Consider the following 24,709-nt stretch of genomic DNA (forward strand, 5'->3'; position numbering starts at 1 on the left):
GGAACGCAGTTTCGCAACTGATATGATTGAGAAACTCAGGTCGGTACGGAGATGTCCCACTAGGTGTCAACGTGAGTGCGTCCACATCAAGCGGTGCTATATCTGTCAAACAACAATAGACATTGTAGAAGCTCTCATAAACAATTAACTATTGTGTGACGACACGTTTCACATTCGTGTTATACCGATTCCTATGACAGAGGAATCAGCCATCTTTTTCTTTTCTTTTTTTTTTAAATCTGGTCCAAGTTAGCTGGGACAGCCGGTATATATATATATATATATGTACATGAGCGCTAATTGCTACCTTGACTGCGCGTTTTCTATTTTGTGATTAATAGCCTTTGTGGCGATAAGATGAAGGGCGGCTAGAAGTAGTTTCTCAGTCGTTCTCGTTTTACGATGGGCGCAGGTACATAGCTTCCTATACATGCGCTCGGACACACAGCGATTACGCTACGGGCGTGCGCGCCGGTTTCTTTGCTGCGAGTGAGTCAAGCGGCGATTCGTTCGATTCGGAATATTGTAGGAATGCGGAATCGGAATCGGATATCATTGTATGTCAGCCATTCAGACGAGGGATCTCTATGGAGTTCACAATCGGAATCCGACCAAGGAGCATATTTTGAAATGCATGCTTACCACTTCAATTCTGGCTTATTTAAATAATATCTGGGCCTTATTAGAAAAATATCTTAATAGTTAACGTACCAAAACCACAATATCATTATGAGCCACGCCGTAGTAGAGGGCTCCGGCAATTTAGACCACCTGGGGATCTTTTAATCTACATTGACATCGCACAGTACACGGGCCTCTAGCAATTCGCCTAGATCGAAATGCGACCGCTGCTGCCGGGACCGAACCCGCGACCGTTGCGTCAGCAGCGACAGGTTTAAATATGACAGCATAAAATCTTGCGTGCGCGTTTTTCCACCAGCTGTAAAACACAGCGAACTTGAAGCATAGCAAATGTGAAACATAGAAACGTAGCGTACCTTCTGTCTCATATTTACTTTTACTATTCAAGAATAAGCAAGTATATACTCACGGAAAGTATTTTTTCTCACTGTGTAGCCACTATAAAATATCTAAAATATCTTGGGTACATTTTTTTCACAATAGACCACCCTAAATATTTCACTTTGCGACAGCTAATGAATCACTGAGGTTCTATTTGGCGAAAGAATTCGAACCTCAATATGCTTCGTTTTCATGCCCTTAAAAAACTTAGGTCTAAGCTCGCCACTTTTATGGGAAAAGGCTAAACTTTCCTGGCGTGCTCTGCATATACCTCCTGTAGAGGGTATCTCTCCGATAGTTTGAAATGACGAATCAATTGTGTAACAAAGTAACGTCGCTGATTGCCTTTTCGCAGTACCTCCATAGGTGCAATATGAACGAAGTGTGTACAAATCGCTTCGCCCCAGCAGCGAATATTCGGCGTCATTCGCAGCGTAGTAGCTTTGAATGTAATTTTGTTTACGTAAATTGAAGGGATGCGTTTCGTTATTGTCGCTCAAATGGCATTGAAATTGGGCGTTCATTTTTTGAACGAGAATTTTTGAGAGAGTTGAAGTGAATTACAGTATATTATCGCTGCAATTAGGTAACGATCACCTCATCGGGGCGGAGGCGACAGGGTAAAGTAGATCAGGATAAGTTACAGCTTTCCATGATTGTTAAAGTAGACAGCGCCAAGCTGCACGTGTTGAAAACAAAAAAATCTCACAGCTTCCCTTGTACATTCGCCTAAAGCAATTTTGAAGGCGAAAGCCGTATTCATTTTCTTATCAGTCAATGTATTGCTCCTCCCCCGCCCCCTTTCGGAAGCTTTCGGCTCCTAACGTGGTTCTGCACAGCCTCCGGGATTAGAGGCATCGCAAGCTTTCCGCACCCTGCCCGGTTTTGCACTGCCTCCGTGATGGGCCCACCTTTGACCAAGCGACAATATCATGTGAAGACGTCATCATGTGAGGTCAAGTTATGTGACAACATAGTGAAGTCATGATGACGTCACAAATGTTGACGATCTGTGACGTCGGGATGACGTCATATGGTAATGTCATCATGGGATCATTTCTTGCATCAGTCGACTGCAACGCGGCCGTGAATGCGGCTGACGCCGACGGTCAATTTTCGATGGCTTTCGATGGTTTTCGATGGTTTGATGGCTTTCGCCTTAAAAGGACACTAAAGAGAAACAATGAATCGATTTAGATTGATAAAGTGTTCTCGGAGAACTCTTGTGTACTTTATTTCACCACCATAGGTTTATTATTAGAGGAGAAAACGACGTTCAAAGTTTCATTTTTAAATTTCGCGCCGAACTTTGTAATTCGTGACGTAAAAGACTTCAAAGAGCAATTAACGTATTTTAGCGCCACTGGCTCGACGAAATTTCCACAAACTCGCTATGTCAAGTCTCTGGCCCCCTCAGAGGACAATGTACTTCGATTTAACCGATTAGGAACTACGTAGGCCCAAGCAGGCGCCGTCAAAAATATGTGACGTCACGGCAAATGGTGCGGGAATTCCAAGGTGGCGTCGCCACCTGTATTTTCTTTTTGTGCGTTTTCTCGCTTATTAAGCGTCTTCTCGCAGCAAGCGGGGTGTTTTTGGTATCGTGGAAGACTACTTTACTAATGCGAGAAAAATCGTTTTGCTCTTTAGTGTCCCTTTAATACGAAAGAGACGGCGGAACTACGTAGTTTGGCCCTTTGCGGTTTTGCACTTAAAGAAGCCATGCACCACCCGTAGGGTTTTGGTGAAACACATCTTACGGATAACAGACACTGCTACGAACATCTCGGCCAAATCTTGCAGTCGTGCGCGGCAAAGATAGTGCAGAAGCGGTGAATTGGAAGTTGCCGTTTTCCGAGACGCCCTCTTTTCATACAGGGGCCTGTGCCCACTCTCCTCGGAGCTGCCGGCGCCTGCTGTTTGACGTAGAACAGCAGATGACATGCTGTTAGCAAATAACCGATATAAATCAAGAGCGGCATTTGCATCAGATGCGCTTCTTGCTACGGGGTGCCCCCACCCCCCGTCCCGGCGCAGCGCTCCATAGTCTGCCAACTATAAACAGTCACCCACACTCGCGCAGTGTAATTACAACGGGGGCGAGCGATCACGTTTCATAACGCGCGCTCAATGTCATGACGCGTGCTTACGTAACTTCTTTTCCCCGTACCACCCCTTCTTGCTTAGCTTCCAGCGCGCTCGTCAAGACGCTCGTTCTTGACGGATTCGAGAACTGTTTGCGGCAATCATGAGGCAATAAACCCTGATACGGAGGTGATTCGATGATTACTTGGAAAAGTGGTTCATGAACCCTTTAGGCTTCAGTACGGTTTACCAGCACGTCCAGCATGATCGTATTCCCATGGTAACTACTTTGTTGTTGTCCTTAAACTGAGTTCCGCCGCTCCGCATGTACGGCTTAACTATCTGCTTTATTTTTGTTTTCCTTCTAGGCCCTGGTACAGCCGATGGTGGCAGAAGTCGTGAGTGAACGTTTTGTGCCTATATACGATCTATAATAACGCTATAGTTAATAGTGCAGAACCTTGGCTTCGTATTTTATCGCTTGCCCTATTTAATTTCTCCCGTATGACACCCAGTGTTTACATTCGAGCCCGCATACAACGAGCCCAGCAAAAGCAACTCATTATTTAAAATTGAACTTGTTTAAACGGATTGAAAACGCACGTAAAATAATATACTTGTAATGAACTTGACGATGAATAGACAATAATCCGGGGGGCCTATACTATCAGCGCCACAAAGCCGATTCCTCGCACGAGCTAAACGACTCCGCGATGTGCTGTGCCAGTAATTAGTCGCCATTTTGGAATGTTAACAAGAGCAGAAGTGCTCCTCACGCACATGGAGATTTATTACTGCATAAAGGTAATTTTCCGGAGATGATTGCCATTATAATGAACGCGATGCTGCAGTAAATGTGATTCTGCTAAGGATATCCCGGCATTAAATCCAGAATGCGAACTTTTGTACGTGAGCAGCCGACCGGGATAAGAGCGTTCTTATTGTCGACAGCTCGTCGACAGCTCATCGTAATTAAACGAGGCTGCTCGAACAGAACACAATGCAGACGCAGCTTTACACTCATATTGGCGCGGTGTAATTTCAAGACCAAGTGCAACGATATTGTAGACCATTCATCTTAATGATCATCATGACCACTGCAGGACGTCGGCCTTTCCTAAAAATTTCCAAACCATCCTGTCCTGCGCCAGCCGAGTCTATTTTATGCCTGAAAATTTCGTAATTTCGTATCTCCACCTAACCCCTTGCCGTCCTAAGCCGCGCTTCACGTCTCATCGTAGCCATTCCGACGCTCTAACGATGCTCGATACAACCCGAAATTTTTCAGTTTTGCATGTGTATAGACATCATCATCATCATCATCATCAGCCTGTCTACGCCCACTGCAGGGCAAAGGCCTCTCCCATGTTCCGCCAATCAACCCGGTCCTGTGCTTTCTGCTGCCACGTAATACCTGCAAACTTCTTAATCTCATCTACCCACCTAATTTTCTGTCTCCCCCTCACGCGTTTGCCATCTCTTGGAATCCAGTCAGTTACCCTTAATGACCACCGGTTATCCTGCCGACGTGCTACGTGCCCGGCCCATATCCATTTCTTCTTCTTGATTTCAACTATGATGTCAATAACCCCCGTTTGTTCCCTGACCCACTCTTCAAATCCGTTCAAATCCGCCGTTCAAATCCCGTCGAAACATGTGGGCACACACAAACCCCAATGCCCTGAAAAGGGACGAAGAGTTGAGGTGATACTCGCTCAGTAAATCAAGAAAACGTGCCGCGCCCTGTCGCCGCTGTTTACAAAAACCTCGAGAAACCGGTATTTACACCGCGTACAACTCACTACCGTGCACCGCACGCCTCACTCACCACGAGTTCGTGCTTCACGTTGCGCGGTTCCCGCTCACAGATCACGTCCGGGTCACCAATAAATATAGCACACTGAAACGCGGTTCTGAAAACACAGCGCGGTTTATTATTGTATCTCCGCCATTGTTCCAACTACTTCTTCTTTCTCCACAGCAGACTACCCACTACTAGTTTATGTCCCAAGTGCGTCGTGCCAGAAGAAGAAGAAAAGTATGCCACACACCTATCATTTTCCTTTCCATCGCTCGCTGCGTCGTCCTCAATTTAAGTTGAACCCTCTTTGTAAGTCTCCAGGTTTCTGCTCTGTAGGTAAGTACCGGTAAGATGCAGCTGTTATATACCTTCCTCTTGAGGGATAGTGGTAGATTACCATTCATGATTTGATAATGCTTGCCGAATGAGCCCCAACCCATCCTTATTCTTCTAGTTATTTCACTCTCATGGTTCGGCTCCGCGGTTACTACCTGTCTTAAGTAGACGTACTCCTTTACAACTTCCAGTGTCTCGCCACCTATCGCAAAGCGCTGTTCTCTACCAAGATTGTTCCACATTACTTTAGTTTTATGCATATTAATTTTCAGACCTACTCTTCTACTTTCCGTATCCAGTTCAGTAATCATGAGCTGCAATTCGTCTCCCGCGTTACTCATCAATGCAATGTCATCAGCGAATCGTAGGTTACTGAGATACTCTCCATTAACTCTTATCCCTAGCTCTTCCCAATCTAGGGCCCTGAAAACCTCCTGTAAACACGCGGTGAATAACATTGGAGAGATCGTGTCTCCCTGCCGTACGCCCTTCTTTATTGGGATTCTGTCGCTTTCTTTATGGAGGACTATAGTGGCTGTGGATCCGCTGTAGATTTCTTCCATTATGTTTATATAGGCTTCGTCGATGCCTTGATTCCGCAGTGCCTGCATGACTGCTGATGTCTCCACCGAATCAAATGCCTTCTCGTAATCTATGAAGGCTATGTATAGGGGTTGGTTGTATTCCGCGCATTTCTCTATCACCTGATTGATTGTATGAATATGGTCTATTGTTGAGAATCCTGTACGAAATCCTGCCTGGTCCCTTGGTTGATTGAACTCCAATGTCGTATTAATTCTGTTAGCAATTACTTTTGTAAATAGCTTGTAGACAACCGACAGTAAGCTTATGGGCCTGTAATTTTTCAGGTCTTTGACGTCCCCTTTCTTATGGATCAAGATGATGTTGGCATTCTTCCAAGATTCTGGTATCCTCCCCGTCGAGAGGCACTTCGTATACAGGGTGGCCAGTTTCTCTAACATAATCTCTCCATCGTCTTTCAACTGGTCTGATGTTACCTGATCCTCACCAGCTACTTTGCCACTTTGCATTCCCTTTTAGGGCTTTCTTTACTTCTCCTGTCAATACTGGTGGGATGTCAGATTCCTCTGCGCTATTACTCCTTCTTACGTTATCATCCTGAATGGCTTGGCTGCTGTACAGATCTCTGTAGAACTCTTCCGCTACCTCAACTATTCTATCCATATTGTTTGTGACCTGCGTATAGACATGCGCACATACAAACACAGACACGAACATACATTAGGAGTGGTGACCCCCCCTCCCCCACATAAAGAAATTCCGGGCTCCGCCCCTCATCTGCCCTCTGTGCACCTGCTCATCCTTATTCTTTGGTAGGTGTCCCTTACATCACAGGTCTCAAACACGCAGCCCCCCGACCTATCGCTAGCGGCCTGCGGCTTCACACGAAATAAAGCTCTGTGACTTTGCTCAACATAGTACTCGCATTACTTTCTCGCCTATCGCAATTAATAGCGCTTTGTTCGGGTAAGTTCCAGGCACGGGACTGGTCTCGAGCACTTTTTTTTTCGTGAGGCACTCCATGCGGTCACTATGAGTTGAAGCATCACCACGGAACGAAACCTCAATATTTCAGAATCGGCGTGCAGATTTTAGTCATTGTGGAAATAAGTATCGGTATGTTTTCCGAAACCTGACGTCAAGTCCCCTTCAGAAGTGACCCCTATAGGTGATATGGGAAGGAGTTCTTTCAAATGACAACGTTAGGTGACATTTTGTTCAAACGCCCCCCCACCCCACTCCTACCCCTCCTACCGTCGTCACTGACTCGGCCGTTGTGGGGATAAATTTCGTGACTACGGCCCGCTGGCTGAGGTGAGATTGAGACCCCTGCTTTACATGACTAGACTCCACTGTTAGTGTACTACCCAGAGATACACACTCACGATGAAACAAGCCCAACTGGCAGTCATCCTAAGATGCACACTCTGTGCGGATTCCAGGATCCGGCGCCGTATCAAGAACCTTGGCGGCTCTTTCGCCGGATTCTTTTGATTATCATTTACTTCTGCATATTCATTTTTGAAACCTTCTTTGAGGCATTCCCAGTTTAGGTCTTCAAGTATTTTAACAGCGAAACTGTCTTAGTGAATCAACTTGATTTTAGTTAGTCAACTAATTAGGCGCGATATAACAAATACCCTAAAGAGGGCCAGATGACGGTAAACCACATGGTGCGGGTTTCACTCAGTTGCGGGTAACCAGTTCTTTTTCGAATCCCTGGTTCCTGTTGCTGGAAACACCTAGTGTATCGCTCGTCGTGGCGCTCGAGTGATTTTATACAAAGAACCTTTATTCCTCTGACACGCAGCTCTCTCGTCCGGCAAGACCGTCATCTGCTCAGTGCGTCAGCAAAGCGCCAGGGACCTGTGGGTGTTCCTTCCCGAAGGCATCTGCAGCGTATTCGTTGCCCTGGGCATCACGCACCCCGATGGCAGCGTGCAGCAAGGTGCTCACCACTGTGACCAGTGGTCGCGTCTACCGTCCTTATTATTCATTAATAATATTAATTGTTTGGGTTTTTACGTCCCAAAACAAATCCTTGTTTTTCGAGCGAAGCTCGTCATGACTCGAAGATTTAGGTGGCGGTATCGTTCACGATAAAACCCGGTGCTGGCGAACGTACGCAAATGCGGCCCTGGAAGGCGCGCCGGTCGTAAGCGTACTTGTATGCGCCTTTTTTCCAATAATTGATGCTCTCTGGATTGTGCGCTTCTCGGCGGTCAGCCGTTTTTAATAAGCCAATCTGATCTTTTATCGAGGTGACTTGTCATTTGACGTTGTCACGTTTCGTTGTTGACTGGATATGAATGCATGACTCTTGGTTGCCTGTAGCGACTGAAGTGTTGCGCTGCTGAGAACGTGGATGATGGTGCGATTCCCGGTATGAAGGATGGAGACAGTTAGGAGGGATCAGTAAAAGAAAGAAAGAAAGAAAGAAAGAAAGAAAGAAAGAAAGAAAGAAAGAAAGAAAGAAAGAAAGAAAGAAAGAAAGAAAGCAAGAAAGAAAGAAAGAAAGAAAGAAAGAAAGAAGTAGTACTACCTACGTCAGGCACGCAGACACAATGCTTCGCTTCTCCCTGTTTCCTTGACAGGGCAAGGGCGCCTGCTGCATTTTTATCCATAATTGAATGCGAACACCTCGTCCAACATTGTAAATCAATTCGGTGGAATCTCGCAAGGTGGCTGAATTCCAAGGACCTGATCGAACCCGGGACCAACGCCTTCCCGCCCCGGAAAGACGCCGGTCCCGGCTTCCATCCTCGGACCTGGACGAATTTATCGTGAAATAAGCCTTCCTTTCTGAGAAATTCGTAGGTATTTTCTTGTAGCCTTGGACTACAAACAAGTGGTTGTCAATTTTTTCTCATTTCACAACCTTATCTAATACTCCTATAGGGGAACTCTAGAGGAAATGAATAAATAAATAAATAAATAAATAAATAAACAAAAAAAGCCTAGGCGTTGTGAATAGCGAGTACAAGCACATGAGAGATTGCTGTAAGCCCGGAGCCAAAACTGCCTCTTTTCACCAAGTGGAATAAATCGAAGCTTATTATCAATTGTGACTGTCGGAAATAGATATCTTTGTTCTCTTATTGCATTCGTTTTGCGAAGCTGCAGGGCTGCGTGCGCGAATCCTTGCAGCGCTTTGAACTCCGAGCTCCGACGTTTCCGTAATAGTAGTGGTTGCACAGCCTAATTTTTGTCAGTTTCGCTAAAGTGCGTGATCGTCCGGGCATATAAGGCACGCTGCAACAACGAACAATACATAGCGCCTAAGATTAGCAGCTGTGACGGCAGCGCAGCTGAGCAGTGAAAATTACGATTGTGAGATCAGTGTTTACGGTGTCGAGTTTGCAGCGTCTTATTATAACACTATCTCGACATAGTCACTGCCTGCCGAGCAGGGCTAGACGTCTGTTTAATTAGCGGCGTGTGATAGCAATTCGTTGTTACTGATGCGTGCATTCTGAATTGAGAAGGAGATGCTGCTTTTAAGAGACACGCACGTGGCGACGCCGCCTTAATATGTTCCCAAACCAGCCCGCTGCGACGTCATAGGTCCTGACGGAGGGCCTACATAACAGATTGACGCTAAAATATTATTTACATTATTTTCTAAGGAACACGATGTTTTATGATGGCAAGCTTCAGAAAATTTCATTGAACCAAAGCAAGCAGACAGACTTCGAAATTTGTGACGTCACACTGACGTTTACGTGCCAATGTTTAGGCGCGAAATTTCGACATGAAATCTCGAATTTCATTTCGTTTTCTAATCATGAGCCTGTGATGGCGAAATTAGTGAGAGTAGAATTTGGAAAGGATAAATTAATCGTTCCAAACAGATGTAATGTTTCATCCTAGTGCCCATGTCGGGGGGTGGGGTGGGGGGGGGGCGAGGGGGGTGTCGGACACCCTCTCTCAGAGAGAGAGAGGACCCGCAGCGTGCTGTGCTGATCGTGACTGATCACTGACCGAGAGCAGCGTGCTCATCGGTGTTTATTTGGCGTGGTGATCAATGTTGACCACCGAGCCCGGTTGGCCGACAAAGATTATGGTCGAGGGGGTGCCAGGTGCTCGTCACAGCCCCCTTAACAATATTATATGACGGCTTAAGCGTGGAAGAAAAAGGCAACGCACAAGAAGGAACACGAAGTAGTTCTGCACTTGAAGTTGATTTTTCTGCGCTTATTGTATTCGTGTCCCTTTACGTGTGTTTACTTTTCACCCGGCTTCCGCGAGTAGCCAATGTCTACTGTTAGCACGCTCAGCGCTTTGCAATGTACACCATTTTTTGTAGCGGTAACCAACTCATCGTAGAATTAATACGTCGACTACCACTCGATGGGGCAATCGCGCGAAATGCAGTGTTTCTTCATTACTAAAAAGCCAAATTATTGGGTGTCACGTGCAAAACCACTACACGCGCTGTAATCTTCAAATAAAAGGAAGCACCAACCAGCCCAAGCTTTCACCCTTATAGGCCAAGACGACGTTGCGATTTTCAGCCGCCCCAGAGTATTTAGTAGAATGGCTAGAACAAAACACAAGACAGCGAATTCAGGGCAGGGAAGAACATCAGCTTTCAGCTAGAAATTTAGTTGCCCGCCGCGGTTGTCCAGTGGTTGTGGCGCTCGAGGGCTGACTAGAATAGGGTGCCTGAATGGTTTTCCCTCGCCCGAGGGAAAACCATTCAGGCACCCTAGACCCGAAGGTGGCGGGATCGAATCATCCCGGTCGCGGCGGCCGCATTTAGATGGAAGCAAAATGCTAGAGGTTCGTGTGCTGAGATTTGGGTGCACGTTAAAGAACCCCGGATGGTCGAAATTCCCAGAGCACTCCACTACGGCGTCCCTCGTAATCATATCGTGGTTCTGGGGCCTAAAACGCTATAATTGTTATATTTCGGAATCTAGTTGCAACTTCACCCTCTTTCCGGTACTGAAATATCCGCTGTGTTGCGTTGTAACCATTTTACAGCGAAAGCTGTTACGAGATCACAAGGGCCGTTTTGGGCGCCATAGTTCTCCGCGGCCGCCGGTGTCTGTAACCACTATCACGCGAAATAAGAAAAATAACGAAATAAGAAAAAATATACAGGATGAAGCGAGGTTCGAACCTGGGCCCTCTGCGTGGGAGCCCAGTATTCTACCTCAGAGCCATGCCGGTGCTTGAAACTGCTTTGCAAGAAGACCCTATACAGGCTTCATATCGGGAAGGAACCACATTAACATATGTAATGTGATGTGGTAGAAGAGTAAAATAACAACCAGGCGTCACACAACGCGAATTCTGTAACCAGGTGTCACGCAGTGCGAATTGGGCAAGGAGTGGGTTGAATTTTTCCAACTTTATAATTATAAAGGGACTCTCATAATTCATCGTCATCAGCCACAGCATCAACAAAGTGCGCATAATGCCATACAGGTGTTTAGCGGGTACCACGATTCTCCGCAGAATGACGAAAAATTGCGTAGTGGCTGCACCCGACGTCACAAAAATTATGATGATTTATAGCGTAGTGGGTTCCTCGCAAGTGCACTTCTATTGGTTGCCAAGGAAACCCATAAGGCTCCCATGATCAATTTCCTCAGGTCTCAATAAAGTTAATTCCCTCTCTATTTTTCACGTTAATGTATGTAATAAAGCGTGGTGGGAGAGTTAAATAACGACCGGGCGTCACACAATGCGAATTACGTAACTAGTGGGTCGTTTAAAGCTTCCAACCCACGACAAAGGGCTCAGCCATAATTCATCTTCATCAACCGTCGCATCAAGAAAGTGCGCATATTTCCTACAGATGGTACCTCGCTTCTCCGCAGAATAATGTCATGGTGGATCCTTCCCAACTTCACAAAAGTTATGATTTGGGGCGCAGTGGGTACTTTGCAAGAGCAGTTGTATTAGTAGCCACAATATAGTTTATAACGTGGTTTAGAAATGCCGCTCTTCTAGCTTTCGCTGTAACTGTGCTGCGCTTTCAGCGCAGGCCAGGCGTTTTCTTGCAAAATAAGGAACCAACTAGTCCAACAACATATTTTCAGGGATTATTAAGGTTACACTTAAGTCAGAGCGCATGGGTGCTTTTTTGCGTTTCCTTCCCATGGAAATGTGGCCGCTGTGGCAGAAAGTCGGGAAGCTTAGCAGCACGACATCCTCGTAGCTAAGGTATAAGCTATATTACGGATGGCTTTCGGTGCCGCAATACTGGGCTGTTAACAACGTTGCCGTTTTGTATCTTGAACAACTGAACGAACAGTAGTGCTACGGTGGACGTGCACGCATTAAAACAGTTGGGTTGGTGCATTCGGCGTTCCCCGAACCTATAAATTCACGTCACGAGATATAACAATCAGAAAACGTTCCTTTAACAGCCTAAGGTGGCGGCGCCCACATGTCTTACGTAAAATCGTCTAGGAGTGGTTCTCAGCCATGATGTTTTGGACACCCCTTGTGGACCGGTGGATGTGATGAAAAGTGGTGAGTGGGGCGAGTCATAAATTAACAACATTTAGCGTGAAATAGGTGCCATTCATTTCTTCCTGGGAAGGGTGAAACTAAAGTGCCGCGCCAATTCGATCTCAACAGCTTGTCAGTAAGTTGCGCGGTCTGCAGCCACATTCAACCTGTTTCTAGCCATGTTTGCTCTTCAAATATGCAAGGCTACTAAAAGTATGCTCGCGTGCATATGTCGCGTGCATATGCTCGGCTATGCCAGGATAATTAACGTAGGGTTAGCAAAGGTTCAGCTGATTGTTCTTAGCTTTTCTGATTGTCCAGGATTAGCTTGATTATCATTCTTACTGCTGCTCCAATGACACACACATGGTATACATATTATGTGGCACATGTATATTTTGCCAGGCAACGTTTCGGATCCGATGAGTTAAGCTTCTCCGCTCTTCTGAGCCGTTGAGCAGCATTTGCACTCTTCTTCTCCATGGCTAAACCACGCTGGCAAACGCCAGTCAGAGGCGCTATCAAGCGGCTCCAGCGCAGTGTCAGACGGCTACTGCACAGCGAAGGAGAATAGCTGCGCGCGCGCTGGCGCCAGTACGTCTACCTCGGCTGCGACGTCACTCCTCTGGATAGCGCAGACCGGCGGCAGCGAGTCGCGGGCGGCAGCGGCGGAGTGCGCGGGAGGTGCCGGCTCCGATGCGTCAGCGGTGTGACATCACTGATCCTCGCGCATGCGCAGCACGGCTCTTGTGGAGCACGCGGAACTGACTCGGCTGGGCCAGTTAGCTAACGCTACAAAAGAGCTTTACAGCCATCTCATGGTGAAGGGAAAAGAAAATTCAGCTCCTCCGCAATGCAAAAATGTTGTTTCCCTCACAAAAATGTATTTAGACAACCTATAGACTGTCTAAAAATGGATTTAGATAGTCTATAGACTGTCTAAACACATTTTTTTTTTCGTTTTCTTTTTCTGGGAGGGGTTTCCAGGAACCCCAAAAATTGCTTTGCGGGCCTCCTAAGGTCCGCGGCTCTCCATTTCAGAACCATTGATCTGTAACGTTGAACACTGATGTTTCGCTAGCTTCGCTTTACGGGTCAGCACTTTTCTTAGCTGCCTTTTTGCATGTTATTGGAAGAGCGCCATTGGCCGTTTCGTGTTGAGCTGACCAGAGGTGCAAATGCTTTTCGCTGCAGGCAACGCCTTGAGCGTGGAGCGGCTGCGGGCGGTGGACAAGGTGAAAGCGCTCGTGTCCGTCGACTACGCCGTGCTCATATCCAACACGGAGAGGTTCAAGAACAGCCTGAACGACTTCATGCGCAACGTGCCTTCGAACTTCGCGCGCAAGTTCGACGGCATCGAGGTGCGCGGCGTGCCGATCGACGAATACTTGGTCGACAGCAAGATGAGCGCGCTCAACAACGCCATCGGCGTGAGTATATTAGGTTGCACTACTGGCGTCTAAGGGGAGCGAGGGGAAGGCTCTCGCACATTTGCTGGATAAGCAGTTGCATCAGAGCTCCACAGATTATATCATAACTATTTGATATTGATTATTGCTCTAAGAGAGACAGAGAACACAACTTTATTGTCGTCAGACTTTATGGAGGTAGGTGATCCGCCAGGCTTAACCTGGTGGCCACTTCATCTACTCTCTGTATGGCCTGTAGCTGAACTCCCAGGCTGGTGGAGGTCAAAACCTCCTCCCACCCTTCGGGCGAGGGAGGAGATCGGGAGAGGAGGGTATTCCCTGCAGTCCCAGAGAAAGTGATGAAGTGTGGCTATTGACCCACAATGCGAGCAATACGGGTCAATCGTGTCGGGGTATATACGCGTATAAATATATATGGACACGGGAATGAATGCGTTTGCAGTCGGCGCCAGACAACCTCCCCGCGCTTAGTTAACAAGAATCACACGATCTTTTGGACACATTTGCTTAAGACGACTCGAACGTGAAATCTCATCGTCTTCATCGTTTTCGTTCCCAGCCAACTGTTTTGACACCCCCCCTCAGCTTCCGAAGGCTCTCTGCACCTAACGTGCTTTTGCACATTGCCTCCGGGACCAGAGGCACTGGAAGTTTTGTGCACCTCACGGGGTCTTGCAGTGCTTACGGGATCGGCCCGCCTTTGACCAAGCGACGAAGTCGTGTGATGACGTCGTCATGTGACGTCATGTTTGTGACTTCACTATGCCGTCATGATGAAGTCATAAATCTTGGCGACCTGTCACGTCATGTGGTGACGTCATCATGGGATGATGATTTTTTTTCATAATTCGTGTTGATGCCAACGACGGTCACTTTTCGCGTCCGATGAGGCATCTAAGGCTTTCGCCTTAACTCCACCGGCGCAGGAATCGACACCATTGACGAGAGAGCTCAGCGTTGTCCGCGTGTGCGTCCCTGTCGTTTTTGCGTTTTCCGACACTGGCCATATTATTCGACGAACGGTCATATCGATGGACGAGCAGCATTTACGCTAACTGCGCTGCCACCGCCGTTTATACCATGGTGCCTCTCGATGGCGCATGTGCATCTTGGGCGTCAGAGGTTAAGCAGCAGTTTCCTGCCTGTTATAAATCCTAAGCAGCTCTGGCGCTGCGATAGTTAAGCTGGAATGGTGGTTAAATTAACCATTAATCTAATCTTTATGCTTGTGACTTCGTGTGACTGTTAGCTCAATCTTCGAAGGAATCAGGTTCTCTATAGATGTTGAAAGAAATAACATTCCTAACTTACATTCACTCAGAACTCTACCGTTCATAACGCAACATAAGGAAAGAAAATATGAGTGCAAAATCACGAAGATCTTCGAAGATAACGGCGAAGCTTAATAAACACGGCGTGCCAATCGTGCGTCATTTCCACGTTCAGTGCTTGCAGATGTAGTAGGCCCAGCCTTCAGAGTAGTTTCACTACTTATTTTTGTTGCTCTTTACAGTCTCCAATCACACTGAGAGCGCTTGGCTGCAATAGCAGTGAAGCCAACACAGTGCTCTCGCTCCATGGAGCGCCGCCGCGGCTACACACAATCACCTCGCTGGCGATACTGCGTTGCGACGTTATGGCTTCCTCTGTTGACATGAGCGTTGCGTGCCGCGCTAATAGAAATATACTCTGTGGAACGAGTAGCACTCCTGTGTGTGCGCCTTGTTTCGAGCTTCGCGCGCAACAAACCTCAAGCTTACTGTATCTAATGAGTTGCAATGACGACTGCTGACTTTGCTTTTTTTTTTTTTTTTTTATGGCGCTAGTGCCTAGCGACATTACGTTAATCAAGGAGCACACCGGATTTCGTCGCCAGCCGTAATATTATCTGGGGTCTTACGTGCCAAAACCACCGCGTGATTTTGAGGCACGCCGTAATGGAGGGCCCCAGGAATTTCGACCATCTGGTGTTATTTAACGTGCACTGACATCGCACAGGACACGGGCCTGTACCATTACGCCTCTATCGGAATGCGACCGCCGCGGCCGTGTTCGAACCCGCGACCTTGTGGTCAGCAACCGAGCACCATAACCACTGATCCACCGCGGCGGACTTCGTCCCCAGCCAAGTGAGCGTTTGCTCCAATGTTATGAAACCTCAGTTGGAAATAGAAATTGGTATAAAAAGGATGTAATGATTCAAATTAACAGTTGTATAGGATACGTATGATCTCGGAGCATACCTTTAGTAACGATAAGGGCAAAACGATTGCCAAGAAAGTCACTGAAAATTAATTGATGAGTTTATTGAAAGAGCACATTGTTTTCTTGTGAGTATATGCCATCAAGATGGAACATACCCAATATAGTACAGTCTTCTAACACACACCAGTTGACTTATCGAAGAGTTCGATGATGAACAAGCCGCTCCTAGTGCGTACAATGAAATTGTGGAAGTCGGCGACCAAACTTAACCTCAAGTCTGCCCAAGTAAACCGAATGTTTACCAAACGCTAAGGGTTAGCGCCATTAAAAATACTTGAATGGAACATTAAGAGAGCCTAAAATTTATTGCCAGTCTTATCTCGGACACCGTCGATGTGCATTTCTCGTGTCACCAACGTCGTTAGGGGGATGTTGGCTGCCAACGCTCTGTGCCTTGCGTGCTCCGCCTGAGAGACGTACAGCACCAGCGTGTTGTTAGAGAACCATTCGATCGAAAAACGTGGGGTTCTGTGCTCGCGGAAAACTTTTCTCGGCAATGAATCGAAGGCTACAAAGCCAATTTGCGCGAATGCTACGATAATGTTTTTATAGTCCCGCAATTGCATCTTTTGTTTTGCGTGAAAATTAAAAGTATTTTCTAGAGGAAGCCCTGTGAGACAGGACGCAGCACACAGGAGGGAGATATTTATATGTATTTTTTAAAGCTACACGTTGTTATTTCGTGTCCTTGCGCGCGAGTAGGTCGCACCTTTTACGTGTACCTCAAGCGCTAAATGGCGTCTGCGTCTTCAGGTGAACGTCCTTCTAGAGAGCGCCTGTGTCTGCTGTCTGAAGGAATTGTGACATGCACAACAGTGTCCCTGTTCCCTGAACATACCGAGCAGCTATTCTTCCTTCATAAAAACATTAAATAATCGCAGATGCGATATTTAGAATGAGGTATATATAGAGCTGTACATTGCATAATTTTCCTGTACATAATTTGCTGTACAGACAACTCAATTTTTATCTGTGGTTGGTGAAAAAAATGTTCTGGAAATGACTCTGAACCCTGACTGAGGTATTTGATAGTGGCAATCGCACGTCGACGATCGTGTTTCCTAGTGTATTCCTCGGGTTAAAGGGACACTAAAGAGCAAAACGATTTTTCTCGCATTAGTAAAGTGGTCTTCCGCGATACCAAAAACACCGGGCTTGCTGCGAGAAGACGCTTAATAAGCGAGAAAACGCACAAAAAGAAAATACAGGTGGCGACGCCACCTTGGAATTCCCGCACCATTTGCCGTGACGTCACATATTTTTGACGGCGCCTGCTTGGGTCTACGTAGTTCCTAATCGGTTAAATCGAAGTACATTGTCCTCTGAGGGGGCCAGAGACTTGATAAAACGAGTTTGTGGAAATTTCGTCGAGCCAGTGGCGCCAAAAATACGTTAAATGCTCTTTGAAATGTTTTCCGTCACGAATTACAAAGTTTGGCGCGAAATTTCAAAATGAAACTTTGAACTTGGTTTTCTCCGCTAATAATAAACCTATGGTGGTGAAATATACTACACAAGAGTTCTCCGAGCACACTTTATCAATCTAAAACCAATTCATTGCTTCTCTTTAGTGTCCCTTTAACATTAAGTTAACGCTGCCGAAGCAGATCTAAGAGGCCACGTAGTCAGAAACGCGTGGTTGGGATAAGCTCCGCCAGGTGGCGCAACAATCCCAGCTGCTTACAATGTTTCAATGAAATCATTTTTTTTTCATTATTCTCACAATTAATTGGTCATCTTAAGGACAGTTATGTTCCGATATCATATGTATCCAAATTAACCTTTAACATGAATCAGAACAATCGATTTCTATTTTTTAGATTTTTATGAATATTAGGAAAACCGGAATTAAGTGGTCGACCAGGTAAGCTTGGAATATTAACAATAGTGTCGCTGGGCGCTAGTGCCAGTAAAAATTTCTCGTAAAACTGAATGGTGATATTATGCGTATTCGAAAATATTCAAGGTATTCGCTTAGATTCGAACATGGGTTTGAATAATAGAATTTGATTCGATGTTTAAACTTTGGCGTTCGTACACCCCTACTTCTCGTCATTTAGAACCTCCGTCTTGCCCTGAGAGCATGTTGTGTGCATGTCGTTGAGTCAAGCCTTCACTTTGTCTCGCAGACGGTGAAGTCGACCGTGATACAGGCGACGCGCGTGGTCGTCACGGTCGCCATACCACTCAGTTGGCAGGCCCCCGGCGGAAGGTTCGCCAAGTCCAGCGCTCTCACGTAAGGTCCAGGACCCGCGTTCGCAGAAAGCTCTTACGCTAACAATTTTCGTAAGAAAATCAAATCAAGCAATCAGGTCTCAGTACAAAACACTCCACAAAATACATATACAGGAGGAGGTCCCATAGCACTATAGGCTGTAAAAGGACCTCCTGTCAAAGATTACCAATAAAAGTAGGTCGATTAGCAATAACAGTAATGTTGCAGTAAATCTTGTCTTGTAATAGAACACGAGAAAAATCAGCTAAATGCAAACGAAGACTATATGGCAAGCAATATTCTTTAAAAAAGGCAACAAAAATTTCAATGAATCACGATGTAGAACATACCATTAGCGATGTCGGATGACCAATGGGAGAATGCACTTAAGAAAGAGAACATTTTTAATTGGTCCCCAGATTTATCGCTAAAGTTCATAGAGAAACTTATAGAGACGGGAGGAAAAATGTAAACATCAGTGTAACAGGGTCTACTGCGCACGCGTGTTTTGCTACCCTAAATAGCGCAGTAGCGACGCGTCTTCCGGCCGCCGTCACATAAGGGAGAGACACCTAACCTGAGTAGAAACGTAACGAATGACGTCAAACCACCGCCAAAAAGTTTGAATGAAACGGAAAGTTTCTGCCTAGCGTTGCATAAGCATTATTTTGCCAGTGTCAGTGATTGGCCCGTGTCACTATAGGGAGCCAGTAATCTTCGCTCTGTCGCTTCGCGGTTCACAATATTTTGCCAACATCGCTATTGCCAGAGCCAGAGTAGACGGCGCCATGGCCATCTACCAAATGACGTGATACGGGACGTTTCTGCTCAGGCCACGACTCTCCCGCATTTGACGACGCTCTTTTTAGGATGTAAAAACTCGACGGTGCACAGTAAATGGATATGTGAAATGGTGTATTAGTGATAAGATCTTAAGTAATGCGTTGTTCTCGATAAAATTGTTTTTCTTTGAGGGACCAACGTCCTAGATAAGTGTATTGTCACACGAATAATGCGATTGCGTTTTCACCTGCAGTTGATTAATATGACTGCAGAAGTGGGCTTTTACTGCTGTTTCTAAAATTCATAGCGCACCACAGTTGTCGTCGCTTCTGCCACTGAAATGTCCACAATAAGGTGGGCTTAGCGCTAACAATAATTAAGTTTTTTCGCCCCAAAACTACGATGGGATTATGAGAGACGCCGTTATGGTGGCCTCCGGTACTTTGTACCATATGGGGTTCTTTAAAGTAATTCATATAATTATTGGGGTTTCACGTCGCAAAACGGCTCTTTAACGTCACCTAAATGTGAGTACGTGGGTGTTCCTTGCATTTCGCTCCCATCGAAATACGGCCTCCGTGGCCGGGAATAGAACGCACGCCCTCGAGCTTAGCAGCGCGACACCTTACCTGCTAAGCGAACGCCTCCTCTATTGGATAAGCTACCTCGGCAGGTCGCGGGCGTAACGCTGCTGTCCACTGCCCATAACAGATAAGCAGCCTGTGCAAAAAAGTAAATCGGGAGACCGAGAGGCTGGCGAAGAAGCACAGAACGAATCTTAAAAGCGTGTTGTTTTATAATGTCATTTATGCAATTCCTCTTTCATGCCTTTCTATTTCGTTGCAACAAGGTGACGTGTTAACGATGGCATGCGCGAGCCATAGAGTTTCCTATAGATTCACTAGAGGAAACTCTGGCGCCAGTGTCTATGGGAGCTGCAACGCATGGCGCTTAAGCCAGTATGGGAATGATGGGCAATACACGGATCTGTCTAAACTTTGTTCTTTCATCTCCGTCTGGCTCCGCGTCTCCTGCATTCGCTTTGTCGCAAGACGAAGTTCAGCAGAAGTCGGCAGTTCCACTTCACCACTTTAACCTATTTATAGGCTCACAAATTCAAATCTGGTCACGAAGTTCACAATGGTCCATTCTTTTATCCGAAACGAACGCCAAAACACAGCAGTAAACAAAACCACAAGTGCCTTCGAAGCCGTAAGCACGGAGGTTAGGCAAGTCCGTGTACTACCCATCATTCCCATGGTGGCTGAACGATCGCAGCGCCAGAGATAGGTAACTGTAGAAAACTCTATGGCGCGAGCAGTTAAATAAGGTTGAGCTTATCCACTTCAGAGATACGCGCGCGACCGCGAACGACCCCGCTCGGTCTGTCATAGTGCGCATGCGCCTTTCGCGCGACGCAGGTGGCTGGCTCTTCTCATCTCTGCTTGAGCCGCGTTTGTCGGCAGCGCTCGCATGATTTCACGCGTACGTAGAACACAACGCGCGGGGCAATATTGTCACGGGGTCGTGACGTCAACTAAGCAGCAGTCGGCGTGTCCAAGATGAAACTCTTTATAGGGCCGAGCTTCTGGCCGGGAAACGGAAAGTCAACCTACAGCCAGCAATGCACGCTGTACTTACACTGATGTCACTGAACAGATTGTCGGCCATCGATCGTCTGAACCACGACATTTATACATGCGGCATCGAACATTCGAGCCTTATCGCTGTTGGCCGCTTTAGCTCGGGAATAAACTCAGTTGTTTGCGTTTGCGCGCTCGAGCCTAATAGATGATTTTAAAATAATCTCGAATCTTCCCAGACATTCTGGCGCGGTTTGCGCAAGGTAGCAGCTACAGTTGCAATGGGCCGGTAACATAAAACATAGTTAGAAAGGGGCGTGTGTGCCATTGCCCCCCTGTGAAAAGGCATCGTCCAGATGCTTGTAACAGAACATGGAAGGGGAAAACGTGCATACACAAAGGAAGTGCGATAATAAAGGAAGAAAGTACAATAATCAATAAGTACAAGCAAAAAAGTTACTACAATATTCAAGCAAAAAGTACAGTCCGTGAGTCACGCGCATAAAACGGCTTAAGGCGCACGACACGGACGAAGTCAGGTCGTGCACGGCGCCGTTGAAAGTTCGTAATGCCGTCCGGGATGACCTCGTAGTTTAGAGTACCGAGACGTCGAAGCACCTTGTATGGCCCGAGGTATCGCCGAGGAAGCTTCTCACTAAGTCCCCGTCGGCGTATCGACGTCCACACCCACGCGCAGTCACCATTCCATGTGGCGTCGTCGAAGATTATAGTGACGGCTGTCGACCATCTGCTGGTTCTTGATGCGCAGGCGGGCGAGCGGTCGGGCTTCTTCAGCGCTTTGCAAATAAGCGGCGACGTAGAGATTGTCTTCGTCGGTGGAAGTTGGCAGCATTGCGTCGAGCGTCGTAGCTGCTTCCGCAGACTAACTTGTAAGGCGTCACCTGCGTCGTTTTTTGTATGGCTGTGTTGTATGCGAAGGTCACGTACGGAAGGATGCAATTCCACGTCTTGTGCTCGATGTCGACGTACATGCCCAGCATGTCGGCGATGGTCTTATTTAGACGCTTGGTGAGGGCATTGGTCTGTGGGTGGTAGGGTGTGGTCCGGCGGTGGCTTGTCTGGTTGTATCCCAAGGTCGCCTGGGTTAGGTAAGCAGCAGTAAAGGCCGTACCTCTGTCAGTGATAAGTACATCTGGGACGCCATAACGAAGGATGATGTTCTCAACGAAGAACTTCGCTACCTCGGCGGCACTGCCTTTGGGCAGAGCCTTTGTTTCGGCGTAGCGGGTGAGGTAGTCAGTAGCTACGACGATCCATTTATTTCCGGTAAAGTCGACGTTGGGACGGCCCCAGTAGGTCCATCCCAATTTGCTGGAATGGTCGGCCAGGAGATTTGATCGGATGAAGAAAGCCCGCTGGTCTTGTCGGCGGTGTCTTGCATCGCTTACAGTCTCGGCATGTCCTTATGTAGCGAGTGACAACGGTGGCAAGGCGCGGTCAGTAGCACTTTTCCTGTATTCTTGCGAGTGTGCGGGAAGCACCGAAGTGTCCAGCCGTCGGATCGTCGTACAGGGCCTCTAGGACATCTTGTCGCAATGCTGAGGGCACAACGAGAAGGTAGTTAGCTCGAAGTGGCGAGAACCTCTTCAGGAGAACGCCGTTTCGCAAGCAAAACGACCACAGTCCTTGCTTGAATACCTTCGGAACAAAGGCGGTCGTGCCCTCGAGGTATTCCACAAGGCCCCTGAGTTCCGGGACGGCTCGCTGTCGTTCAGCGAAGTCGTCGGCGCTTATGGTTCCCAAGAAGCAGTCATCACCCTGGTCGTCCTGCGGTAATAGGTCGACGTGGGCACGAGACAGGCACTCAGCGTCGGGGGTGTTTTCTTCCGGACTTGTAAACGACGCTAATGTCGAATTCTTGAAGTGTTATGCTCCACCGTGCGAGGGGACCTGAAGGATCTTTCAAGTTAGCTAGCCAACACAAGGCGTGGTGGTCACTCACAACGCCCCTATGAAGGCTTTTTTTTTCAGCAACTTTCCTTGAGCGACGTTCGTGGCACCTCTTGCGGGTTTTTGTCCCTGCTGTATACCGGTCGTGTTTTATGAAAGATCCTTGTACACCAACTTCTTCGAATCGGTTTTGAGAGCCGCCTCTGCTTTCCACATATGGGTGTCATCTTAAGGCGAAAGCCTTAAGTCTCTGATGTTTCACGGTCGCGTTCTAAGGTAAAAAAAATGGAAAACAACGGAGCGCGCTTTCTGAAAAAGCGTTCTGGGTAAGGGCGATGGAGCTCCGTCATAAAGTTTGAGGGAAAGAGGAATGGCAGCGCAATAGGTGGACAGCAAAATCGTGGCTCTCGCAAAGGAGTGCGGGCTACGGCGCCCGTCTACATGGACTTCCGGTTCGAGACGTCGTGGCACCGGACAGGCACTGTTGCTAGTGCCGTCGCTTTCTGGGCGTTCCATCTAGCGGTCACAGCCCCCATTTCTCACAAACTACTGCATAATACTTTGGAGTGCTGTGCAGCTTAGTTGAATAACAAATGCAATCACTACGGAATTGTTATAAAGGTGCGAACGGTCATTTCTTTATTCAAGTGGCATGCACCTCCGGACACATGCATGTCGTTTCGCAGCAAAAGGTGCTTTAGCACATGTTTTGTTACCTGCAAAAATGTGTTGCACATCACAGTGTCGTGAAACACCCGCTCAATCTGTTTTCATTTTGCGAACTCGCAAGCTTATTTATTTACTTTTGTGTTACAAAGATACCATTTCGGGTTCAATATAGTGAATGGCAATAGTGAGATGTTTCTTACTGAAAAAGCGAACGATTAACTCTCGGAGTTTTCTGGCTCTTATTTCTCGCTTCTGAATCTTCATTTACGTCAGATGTCGTTCCCTTGCGCATTCAAGCATTGTGCGTCATTGCATACGAAAATCTGCGCACTCAACATACATTTGTCTTTCAAGTTCCGCTAAAGGTATTGGCACTTCCCGCTCGCATGTCTCTGAAATACTAGAGACGTACCAATAATAATGAGAATTAACAAACAATAATGCCAAGGAAAGTATAGGGGATGTTATTTATAGTAATTAGGATATAAATGTGAAGAAAGTAAAGCGTACGAAAAGGTAACTTGATGCCGGCAGGAATCGAAGGTCGCAGGTTCGGTTCCTGCCGGCGGCAAGTTATCTTTTCGTCCACTTCACTTTCTACACATTCATATCCTAATTACCTGAAATAACATCCCCTATACTTTTCTTGGCATTATCGTCCGTCAGTTCTCAGCAATATTGTGCCTAACAAGGAAAAACGAGCCATTAAAAAAGTCATCTCCTTTACTTCGTTCATTGATAGAGACGTACTATGCAACTCGTTGCTTCCAAAGCGACTTCGGTAGTTTTACGTCCTACTATATCAGTAACTGAGCGGACGTTTTGTTCCCTTGGCCTTTTACGCGCTGAACAGTATTTGTAAGTTTTATAAAAAGTAGACAGTGCAGTATATGCAATGCAAGTACACAGTATCAGCGTTCATGATCGGGCAGAGTACGTGTACCTTTTTCTGATTTGTGAACGTACGTATGTTGACATACGTGGGCTCATATGTGTGAGCGATTCCGAGGTAGGCACAGTTTGTGCTCGAAAATACTAAATCAAGCAATTTCTTCAACCTATTACTGCGTGTTTTGAGTCGTAACCCTATATCTACACTCGCATACTGCGCTCGAGACCCGCCTCTCACTGTTCTCCGTGTTTGCCCATTTCTATTTATCGCTTTGTTCTATAAACTGAGAAATATCTTGTATCCATTCGCAAAAGAATTCAAGAACGCAATCACTCGACAACCGGTAACAAACGCGTCGCAGAATTGCCCGTGTTTCCTCTCCGATTACACTGAACAGCAGGCGCCTCGAAGCAGCGAAAAGCTAGGCCTCGAACCAGGAGTGCCATAGCAGATGACGCGCCGTTTTGCTATCCACCTTAGGGGCATGAGGGGAAACCGCAGTAGTGGCGCTGGGCAGGGAGAGGGAAATGTAAGCAGCACCAGCAGCGCAGTAGACAAACCCGACTATATCGAACTTGGGTAAATAGAACTGTCTTTTATATCGAACTATTTGAGACCACGACAATGCTTTAACGTCAATGCGTAGAAAAATCTACGGCTACATCGAACAAAAATAGCTGGTGCACCCCTGATATATCGAACATCGGG

At 46.8% G+C, this 24,709-nt stretch overlaps 1 protein-coding gene across 1 annotated transcript; it reads left to right on the forward strand.

Annotated features, from left to right (window-relative positions):
- The first annotated feature begins 402 nt into the window (after window positions 1–402).
- On the forward strand, window positions 403–18,188 carry LOC119395864 (uncharacterized). Its single transcript, XM_049416528.1, has 5 exons — window positions 403–412; window positions 3,477–3,506; window positions 7,599–7,736; window positions 13,448–13,683; window positions 18,078–18,188. Exons 1-5 carry the CDS (start codon window positions 403–405, stop codon window positions 18,186–18,188), a joined length of 525 nt encoding a protein of 174 aa, XP_049272485.1.
- The last annotated feature ends 6,521 nt before the right edge of the window (window positions 18,189–24,709 follow it).

Source organism: Rhipicephalus sanguineus, chromosome 6, assembly GCF_013339695.2.
Source record: "Rhipicephalus sanguineus isolate Rsan-2018 chromosome 6, BIME_Rsan_1.4, whole genome shotgun sequence".
Taxonomy (NCBI): Eukaryota; Metazoa; Arthropoda; class Arachnida; order Ixodida; family Ixodidae; genus Rhipicephalus; species Rhipicephalus sanguineus.

Excerpts from the sequence above, each read along its gene's own strand:
- LOC119395864 (XM_049416528.1), top strand. Across the intron at positions 7,737-13,447 it reads CGATGGCAGCGTGCAGCAAG|GCAACGCCTTGAGCGTGGAG; the intron begins GTGCTCACCACT and ends TTTTCGCTGCAG. Across the intron at positions 13,684-18,077 it reads CGCTCAACAACGCCATCGGC|ACGGTGAAGTCGACCGTGAT; the intron begins GTGAGTATATTA and ends TTTGTCTCGCAG.